Below are 10,310 nucleotides of genomic sequence, written 5' to 3'. Positions count from 1 at the left end.
AAATGGAAGTAACAAGAAACCTAAAGCAGAAGAAAAGCTCTGGGGAGGGCGGTTCGTGATCTGCATGGGGCGGGGCTGTTCTGTGCCCAGGTTGGGGCTGGGGCCCCTGCCGCTTCTGGGACTGCTTTGGTCGCCTGTGCTGTTGTGTTCCATGTACAGAAGCCTCAGGGGTCCAGGTGACGAGTCTAAGGATGGGGTATGTGTCTGGACTCTGGTGAGCTAGGAGAGGCATCAAAACTCAGGCAGGGTAGGACGGCACAGAGGATACAAGTTTCATTCCCAGCCCTCAACTTACAAGATCCCTCCAGGGGCAGATACTGAGCCCACGCTGGCTGGGCCCCACTGAGCCTATCACCCTTAGGAGCAGAAGGCCAGTCCTGGCACTTCCCCTTCCCTAGGGCCACTCACATTTGTTTCCACACAGGTAATCCATGTTTGTTATAGAAAAACGCCACATCACTCTTTATTGGACGCCAGCGCCAGCACCAGCCCCCTTGTCTCTAGGCACAGGGGCACGTGGGCAAGGGGCTCCATCCCCCGGGCGGGGTGCAGTGGAAGCCTGGCCCCGCTTCCGCTCTCCTAGGGCCAGTACCCTCCTTGGTGTCGGGGGCTACTTGCTCAGGTTTGTTCAAACTCCATGTCACAGTAGCCTACGCTGAGGGGCTGGGCCTGGACACCACGCCTGCAAGAGGATGTTAAGAAACAGGTACCGTGAGTCCTCGAAGGCAGTTAGTTTTAGGCTCCAGCAACATCTTCTCCACTACAATCAACAGTCTCCCCTTCCCCCAGTTCAGTGGATTTCACGCTGTCACTAGACACCAAAATTCCTCGGGGTCTCGCTTCCAGAGATTCTTGCTGGGGTGGGGCTGTGTGTTGCGAGAATCTGCCATCTGGATCGGGTGCCTCAGTGATCCTGACACAGGGACACCTCGGAATCTTGAGGAATGCCTCCCTGCTTCTGTGCCCCAGCCCCAAATCACTCAGCCTCTTGAGAAAAAAGGTGGATGCCTACAATGTGCCCAGTGCTCTTGGCCCACTGAGCCCCCATTAATGGCTCTAAGGGGGCACCAAGGCACTGTCCAGCCCATCCACAGGGTGTGGGCATGAAATCTCAGCCTCACCAGTTCCAGGACCTGACCGATCTCTTTAGTGCACCTCGAGACATGCCTCCTTTATTATCCAAATAAGTTATCTGCTCAGAGATGGTAAGGAACTCGCTCAAAGTCACCCAGTAAATTAGACAGTAGAGGCTTAGACCCCACATGCCTGGCTCTCAGCCTGGGACTCTGCTCTCTATGAAGCTGTTTCCCCAGAGTCTCAAAACCAAGTCAATGAATGAACCAGGGAACTGACCCTCTTACGCAGGCCCATCCCAACTGGGACATGGGTGTCATGAGAACCCATAAGAGCACGGCCATGGATAAGAGCACAGACAGTGAAGGCAGTTCAAGTCCTGGTTGTGAGCAACTTTGGGCAAGTTACTGAACTTCTCTGTGCCTCAGCTGCCTGCCTCTGAAATGGGGATAAAAACTCCATCCCCTGATAGGGCTGTGGCGAAGACCGAATGAAGCAGTGTCAGCAGAGGGCTGAGCACAGGGCTTGCCCCCTCAACACACTTCTGCACGTGTTAGCTATTATCAGTGTTCTCTTCCTGTCAGGAAGGGATCCCCAGCCCCCGATCTGCCCATGGCCTGCTCACCTCAGCAGCTCACAGCGGAAGTGTGCCAGACGTTTAAAGGCAAAGTCCAGGTTGGACACCATCTTGTTGCTCCACAGCCTCTCGGCAACAGCCCCTGCTCTAGGCCTGCGGAAAGGAGAGGGGCACCCTGTTTGGGCTCTGGGTTCCCTGCAAGGGTGCTGGACACCCACAGCCTCTTGTTTAGGCATCCCGGACTAGCTTGGGGCCGAGGGATGTGACCGACACTTTAATCAGAGTGACAGCTCACTGGAGGGCTCCCCAGGACTGCCAGGGCCCTGCTTCATCTTCAGTAAAATGAGGATAGTGATCCCTCCTCCTCTCCCAAAGACACAGTCCGTCTGAAAGGCATTGTAAACAGTTATTGATGGCGGTGGCGGCAGCTGTTCTCAAAATGTAAACTCTACACAGCCCCCAAGCTTGCTGAGGGGTAGCAGCACTCTGAGGAGACAGCAGAGAGGAGTCTTAATACAGAGACTGGGCATCTCAGGGCTGGATCCTGAGCCATCCCGAAAACAAAATTCTCTCAACGTGCTCTCCAGACCTCCTTATCCCCGTGTGTGAAGTGGGGACAACGATCTCCATGTTGTTGGTTAGTTGTCATGTCCGAGTCACGTCTAACTCTTTTGTGACCCCATGGACTGTACCTTGTCAGGGCCCTCTGTCCATGGGATTTCCCAGGCAAGAATACTGGAGTGGGTTGCCATTTCCTTCTCCAGGGGATCTTCCTAACCCAGGGACCAAACCAAGTTTTCCTGCATTGCAGGCAGATTCTTTACCACTGAGCCCCCAGGGAAGCCCAACAGTCTCCATGTGACACACCTAATGGGCTGCAGGTGCAAATACAGAAGTCAGGCAGGAGAGGACTGTTCCACACAAACAGAAGCAACAGCGCGAGGCCCCTTCTCTCCCAGGCCTGAGGATGGCACTTGGCTGGTGGTGGCTGGAGGGGACTGAGCCTGGGAGGGAGAGCCCATGCCACAAGTCCAACCCTCCACACCCCCAGAAAGCCCTTACCAGAGCCTGGGGACCAGGTTTGTGCTGTCCACATACTCTCCCCACATACAGGCCTCTCCGCCAATCACCAGGGCCTTCTGCTCAGGGCTACCTGAGGGAAAACAAGCAAAGACAGGCCTCAACCACCTTCCCAACGTGGTCCTCTCCTCAGGCCATTTCATCTGCTGATCTGAAATGTCCAACTCTCCTTCTCTCCCCCAGCTGCTTTGGCAGCAAGGAGAGCTCCCTGTTTACCTTCAAATGCCAGGGGCTCCACCAGGTAGATCTCCTTCCAGTCAGGGCCATAAGTTATATGGTTCAGGTACCAGGGGGCAGAAAGCAGGGCCCGAAAGCCAGCTCTGGTGACCAGTGCCAACTCCTTCACGTATTTTACTGGTATCTCTTCTCGCCATACCTGGATGATTGTGTCTGGCCGAACCTGTCACAAAAGGTCAAATGGCACAGAGGTTCCCGGGCCATGCAAGCAGCCCAGGCCAGGGGGGTGTGAGCCCCCTCTGCTCCCCAGCAGCAAAGCATTTCTCTGTGACCCCTAGCCACTGAACTTCTAGCCCAGTGCAGAGGCCAAGGCCCCCAAAGGCCCTAGGAGAGCTCCGTGCTGCCTCCTCCCCTAACCCCTCTGCAGCTGTCCTGTCTACACTGAGACAGTAACCCCAGCAGTGAACTAACAGAGGCAAGCAGTGGGGCCTAGAAAACTCATCAGGGGCTGTTATGTCCAAGTATCTCCAGATGTGTCTGAAGATGGGATGTGGTTCCTGCAGAGCCCCTGATGTGGCAGGAAGGTGGGATCTTACTAGTTGATGATGAAGGAGAAGATAGCCCTGCTCCCAGGCCTGGAAGATCCTAGTCTATGACACAGGAATGAAAACCCAACCCATCATGCCAGTTTCAGGAATCCCAAGTAACCTAGCAGCACAAGTAACTCAATCGGTTCATAGTGAGGGAAGACAAATGGAGGCTCTGACACCCACACTCAGGGCTCAGAGCTCTGTATCCATGCAGAAGCAGGGAAAGGATGGGAGAGAAGAGGGAGGCCCTGAGGGGAGCACCTCTTCTCTGCCCCAGGCTCACCTTTACTTTATTATCAAACACCTCCTGCCACACCACGTAGCCCTTGCCATAGGCAGAGACAATGTCCAGTAGCCTAGAGAGTACAGAGAGTGTTTGCTCAGTTCCGAGAGGCTCTGAGCTACTGGTGCCAGTGCCCTGGGGGCAGAGCCTGGCTAGGGGCCCATTCCTGTCTGACCAGTTGGGAACCGACCACTCCAACCAGAAAGGACAGGACAGAGGACCCCTTCAGGGGCCCAGAAAGTGGTCCAGCAGGGCCTGGCCCTGCTATGGAAAGTGAGGACTCTGAAGGAGGGTGACTGTCCACTCCCGCTACGTCCTCACGTCTGGATGTAGAAGGATTCCAGCTTCTTGAAGTCATCACCAAAGCCTTTCTTCTTCATAAAGGCCTGGATATCTGGGTTGGACTTCCTGAATCCCAAGAGAAAATGAAGATTAATTCTTTTGACATCCTCAAAGCCCAAAGCTTGGGGATTTGTCACCTGGCCTCCCACAACTTTTTTTTTTCTTCATCTGAAAAACCAATCAACTGAGGATCTCAAGAGGCCACAACTTTGGGAAGTATGGCTGAAAAAGCTAAGTGAAAGGGGACCACTGATATAGGCCAAGAAAGGCTAAGCTTGGACCTGAAGAGCTTCAAGTTCACTTCCAAAGAGAACACATCTCAGTCTCTCTGGGCCATGACATAAGGCTCTGAGGTCTTGACGCGGGCACACTGGATTCTGGTTTCCGTCTCTTACCTCCCACACCCTGGGCATATCCTGCTTTTTCCTTAATGTTTATTCTTTATTCCAAGTGTATACACAAGACTGCTGTCTGTCACCCATGGCAGCTCCCTTGCTACACAATGTCTACATTTTATTTTTTCTCTCTCCTCCACTCTTTCCCCAGATCCAGCTCTAGTTCCCATTTCTCCAAGAAGCCTCTCAGCCTCTTTTGAGCTAAGGAAATCTGAGGGCTGGAACCTTATAATTTAATACTAATATATATTAGCCTCAAATTCATGTGTCCTGCCTCTTCAATCAGACTATTTTAAACTATCAAAAGCAGGGACTATTTTTCTCTATCCTGATCTTTCCAAGACAATTCTGTGCCTGGAGGTGGTTTTTCTGTCAATATCTCAAGACTATGACAAGATCATAGACTTGCCAAGACCAGGTAGGGCCTCTTGGTAGGTGGAGAGAGGAAAGGCCGAAGGCCTGAGCCATCTGGATAGACAGCTGAGGAGCACCTGAAACACAGCTTCTTCAGGGCAAACATCTCCTCTGAGTAGGCCAGGATGGGAGGTCATAGGGCTCATACCAGCAGGTGAAATCAACCTCATCTCCTCCAAGGTGCAGGTAAAAGTCTGGGAAAACAGTGCTGATCTCCAAGAAGAATGTGCTCATGAACTCGTAGGTGTTGTTGAGAGCCGGATTCACTGGCCCAAAGGTGCCAGAGGGGTGAGACCCAGAGTAGCAAGGAGTTAATAATCCAGGGACACCTAAGGCAATAGAGAATCTGAAGCTAGTGTCAGAAATACACAAACCCCACGTATAGTCAGATACATGATGACCATCATGTTCATAGACATTCCCTCAGGTAGGAACACTCAGACAATCACTGACATAAGCATTTAGTGACAATCAAAGAAATACATGTCCACAGATCATACCCAGACAACTGTCACACACTCCTGCTGCCTTGACACATTCTTCCACTGGGGTCACCCTTGCTCCCAGAGCATGCTCTCCTCACGTAGTCTGCCAGCAGAAAAGCAGAGAGCCTGATCTAGACAGACTGGCAAAATCTTTCTTCCACTCTGGGCACAATGACCTACAAGGGCATTATCAGGCAAGGACATCTGAGAAGAATTTGCCCATGTTTTAATAGTAAGAAGTGTCTTCTTTCGCCCAAAGTAAATTCTGCCTATCTAAATTCCCAGTGGAAGAAGTTGATGGAAAATATTCTTCCAGAGACCAAGGCTGGGGCGTGCTACATCCAAGAGTCAACATCCTAACTCCCCATTGAAGGGAATTAGTGGACTCCCTCCAACTGCAGACATGATTCTTACCTGGCCCCCAGGACAGAGTGTGGCCAGGAGTGTCAAACTCTGCCAGCACCCGGATACCCCGAAGCCGCGCATATTCAATCACCTCCTTCACATCCTGTGCTGTGTAGATGTGGGTAGCAGGGTTGTAGGACCCCTGAAAGGCACAAAACACATTCAGGATCCCATTTCCTGAAGGTTAGCAGAGGAGAGGATATTCAAAATGGCTTCAGGCCCCCCTGGATATCAGAAAATCTGCCCACAGGGCTTCCCTGGTGGCAGAGTAGATAAGAATCCACCTGCCAATGTAGGGGACCCGGGTTCGATCCCTGGTCCAAGAAGAACCCATATGCCTCCGAGCAACTAAGCCTGGGTGCCACAACTGCTGAACCTGTGTTCTGGAGCCTGCGAGCTGCAACTATTGAAACCTGCATGCCTAGAACCTGTGCTCTGCAAAAAGAGAAGCCACTGCAATGAGAAGCCCACGCACCGCAACCATGGAGTAACTCTGCTCGCCACAGTTAGAGAAAGCCCACGCAGCAATGAAGACCCAGCACAACCAAAAATAAATGCATAAAATTATTTTTAAAAAAGAAAGAAAACCAACCCACAGCCTGTTGATATCAGGTGCTGTCTTCAAGGAATTGTATCATAATTTCCCACAAGCTGTCCATTCATTGTCTTATTTCAGTGCCATGATGCCAGTGAGACAAATAAGGTAGTTATTATACCCAGCTAACAAAATATTAATAAATAAAAAGATAGGACCAGGAAAGATTCTCTCCTGAAGGTCACAGAGGAAATTAATGGTACAGTTTAGACTTGAACTTGACTCCAAAGCCAGTGCCCTTCTCCTATATGTGAGTGTGTCCCTTAAACTGGCTGGTTAGGAGGAGGGCTGATGTCCTTTGCTAGCAGGGCCATAGCCAGAGTCAGACTTCAAGCCATCAACTTGGTTTGGGTAAAATCGAAACATACCTTTTTGGTGAGTTCTGGAAAAGTGAAGCTCTCGTATGGGAAAGAAGAGTCATCGACCAGATGCCAGTGGAAAACGTTGAATTTATTGTACGCCATGACATCCTATAGGTCAGAGCACACACTGTGAACCCAGTACAACTTCTCCAGCTTTGGCCCCAAGCTTGGCAGGCCACGCCACACACTTTCCCAGGCTCAACCTGCCCCAGCTTCCTGCTAAGTGTTCACAGGTTCTCTGTATCAGACCTTCCCATCAGGTTGTGCCTGCCATGGAGGGAAGGGGAAGACCCTGCACATCCAAAGACGGCTGACAGAGCAGTATCTCCTCTGTGGGGATGAGTTACAGTCACACTGGGAGAAGGGCTGCAGCTCTGTGGTACCTTGGGGTCAGGAAGTCCCACAAGACCGTGGAAACTAATATTTCCTCTTGCCACTTGGTTTGGGTTGTCGGACTAGTGTTTATCCAAAACTGTGAGGTCTGTTGTGAATTTAATAGCCTTATAAGCCATAAATCTCAGATGTCAAGACTGGTAGATGTCCACTTCTCTGGTTCCATCAGAACACCAAAGGAATACTTAGACATGTAAGTCAGATGGGTAACTGTCAGCTAAGACTACCCATCAAATTCTAGACAGTTAGGATCATCCTCAGCTAAGGCTCCTGAACATCTCTTTCCTAAGACTTTATACTAACTAAAGATAGCTGCCCTTGTTCAGAGAAGCCAATTCCCCAGCTCACCTCCTCTGTCACTGGAGATGGCCTGGACAGTGGTCCTCAGTAGCCAGCGGGGTACGCTTAAATCACTCGTATTTTTTTGAATCTTGGAGCAGGTCATCTTTTACATTTTCCCCAGGAACCCATAAAGTTACATAAATGCTCTCTGTAACTCCTTAAGAATATGGCACCAGATCTATCTGTTGTCCCATCACCCCAGAATCCTAAGGGCAAAGAAAGCCTTAAGGCTTGTGTACCAGAGTGTCCAGGATGCTAGCCAGTGGCAGGTAATGGCGAGACGTATCCAGCAACAAGCCCCGGTGAGGGAAGCGAGGGAAGTCCTCAATATCCGTCTTGTTGACATAGAACTGTGTGGACCAAACATTGAACATGTCAGGAGTCTAAGGCAATTCACCAGTGGGGTAGAGGAGGATGAGAAAAGTCTTCTGAGATCCCTGAAAATCCAACCAGCTGACAGTTCTTCAGGGTAACTATCTCCACAAACACCCCACACCTCCAAATGAATGACCATAAGCATGTACCTCTCCAGAGAGTAACTTTCCCCTGCCAGCCAATGCAGCTGTCCCACACACCACTCAGCTCATATGTACCAAATTCTCACTGACTCAATATGTTCAAAGCAGTGTGGTCTCAGGGTCATTGCTCAATAATGATTCAGGGGAACTAAGTTATACCCCAACTGGCAAAATCTACCAAACCAGTTTCCACCCATTATCTCTGTGAATACTCTTTTTGGGACCATCTCAAGCCACTAGGACTCTGTTTTAGGCAAAAGAAGGTATTTCCAGGACTCTCAATATTGGGAGCAAATGCCAGAGATTTAAGAAGAGCCCTTTTTGAAGGCCCACACTCACCGTGCCCTCAGGAGATCTCCATATAAGCTGGCTAAATGTCTCCAGACCTAGGGAAGTAGAGAGGCGGATGTAAAGACTTAGGGAGGTGGGTAAAGAGTTAGAACCATCTGGAAGGTTCCTATGTGGCAGAGCACAGTGCTTGGGCATACAGTGAAATGAAATCTAGTGTAGGCTGCATGCTTCTCAACAGCTAGAAAAGGGGGACAATAGGAAGCCAGTATCGATTTTACTGTCTTTTATTTTGGAAGCGGGCAGTGTAAGGGGGTTTGTGCCCCTCCTAGCAATACACTCACCCACATGCCTCATATCTATAAACCCTAAGTCTTGAATTCACAAAGATATTAAGAAGAGAGGCCAGAGCATTAAATGCTCTCAACAGCTGGGGCCTATGAGGACATATGAAAGGACAAGCCAGCTCACAAGGGGATAAATAGTTCAGGGGATAATACTCATTAGGAGCTAAGGGAGCTGATAAAAGGGGGCCTCCAACCTGCTGCCTCTTCACTTTGAATTGTGAGAATGTGATCATAAACTTGAGTTTCATAAACTCAACGAGATCATAAACTTGTGGGTCCACAGCTGGACCCCAAAGACAAAGAAACATCCACTTTTCCTCTTCAGACCCTGAGAGTAGAACCAACTATAGGGAGCTGAGATCTGGCAGGTAGCAACTACCCCAGGAGACTGGACACAGACTCCTAGATTCCGGTGAGGCCCAAGGGCAGGCATGCTGTGTCCAGAGCACTAGATGTTCTCAACAGCTGGGCCCTCACTTCTACAAACCCAGCAGAAGCCCTGTAAAAGATTCCCAGAATCCTAAATTTTCAGAATTTAAAAATCTGTGAGACCTTTGGGGTCACTGAGCACCTCCTTTGAGGCCAACTTCCAGTGTACCATTTGGGCTTCTCTCCAGTCTGACGTTGACGCCTGGCACTTGGGGTCCCAAAACTCCCCACTTTAACCTGACTAATTGTTAACACCCACACAAAATGTAGAAGAGGGCAGAAAGGGGAGTCAGCATGCTGTTTCTCCAAAATGCAGGGGAGGGGAGGAGGGGCTAGGGAATAAAGACAAACTGAAACAAGGTTTGGAGTTCAGTGAGAACTTCCCTCATTCACCGGCAGAGCTCTTACCAAAACGGGTGGAAGTGTTTGGCTAAGTCTGTGTCTAGGGACCAAATACCTTCTCAGTGGACCAGGAGGAAGGGCAGGGGCCTATCGCCCGTTGGCTAGCAAAGTCCTCATTTTATCACTGTTTACCTCTTTTTTGACATTTATCTCTTTATTTTGATGTAGATTTCCTTTTTAAAGAGCCCTTCCAATCTTGGGTCCGTGGTGAGAGCTGAACAAACTGTGTGCATGGCAGGGTGGGCTCCTCTCCCCAGCCGCCTGCCCCTGCTGGTGCCTGCCATCCACCTGCAGGGACTCCCTCTGCTTCCCAGAGTGCCTGCCAGGGGAGTGGCTGTCGCTGCACAGGCTGTGACACCTGCCAGCTGCTGGAGGCAGCGGTGAGGAGAACACTCCCTGCAGGGAGTTGAGGAAATACTCCAACTGCTCTCCATAAAGCAAGTTCCTAAGCTGGGGGTATTTGCCTGGCCCCCAGTCCTGCCCCTCACCCCACCAGTGCCCACCTTCCCACATCATCCTTCTCTCTCCCAGCATCAGCCCCATCTTGTTACCTCGCAGGGCGCCCCAGACAGTCTCGGAGAGGAGGAGACTCTGCTCATCATTTATGGTCAGTGTGTCTGAAACGACAGAAAGGATTCCATTAGGTTAAGGATTTCTACCCTCAGATTACAGAGAATCACATATTCTCTGTAAAACCTCGGATTAAAAACCAACAATAAGGAACTTTCCTGGTGGTCCAGTGGTTAAGACTGCGCTTCCACTGCAGGGGGCACGGGTTCGATCCCTGGTCAGGGAACTAAGATCCCGTATGC

The 10,310-nt window shown here is 50.6% G+C and overlaps 1 protein-coding gene across 1 annotated transcript in view; it reads right to left on the bottom strand.

Moving 5' to 3' along the window:
• Positions 1–434: 434 nt before the first annotated feature.
• The window catches only part of HEXA (hexosaminidase A (alpha polypeptide)), a 31,805-nt gene continuing 21,929 nt past the window's right edge, over positions 435–10,310 (bottom strand). Inside the window, exons 3-14 of the mRNA XM_010831389.1 lie at positions 10,050–10,115; positions 8,372–8,418; positions 7,754–7,864; positions 6,786–6,887; positions 5,832–5,964; positions 5,081–5,261; positions 4,103–4,189; positions 3,782–3,854; positions 2,948–3,131; positions 2,714–2,804; positions 1,700–1,804; positions 435–682 (exon numbers count right to left, since the gene is read on the bottom strand). Of these exons, the coding sequence (XP_010829691.1) occupies positions 619–682; positions 1,700–1,804; positions 2,714–2,804; positions 2,948–3,131; positions 3,782–3,854; positions 4,103–4,189; positions 5,081–5,261; positions 5,832–5,964; positions 6,786–6,887; positions 7,754–7,864; positions 8,372–8,418; positions 10,050–10,115 (1,244 nt within the window). The 3' untranslated portion in view covers positions 435–618. The remainder of the gene's footprint in view (positions 683–1,699; positions 1,805–2,713; positions 2,805–2,947; positions 3,132–3,781; positions 3,855–4,102; positions 4,190–5,080; positions 5,262–5,831; positions 5,965–6,785; positions 6,888–7,753; positions 7,865–8,371; positions 8,419–10,049; positions 10,116–10,310) is intronic.

Source organism: Bison bison, unplaced genomic scaffold (assembly GCF_000754665.1).
Source record: "Bison bison bison isolate TAMUID 2011002044 unplaced genomic scaffold, Bison_UMD1.0 scf7180017864526, whole genome shotgun sequence".
Lineage (NCBI taxonomy): Eukaryota > Metazoa > Chordata > Mammalia > Artiodactyla > Bovidae > Bison > Bison bison.
The sequence above is the reverse complement of the archived record's forward strand: the minus strand, read 5'-3'. Positions and strand labels throughout refer to the sequence as shown.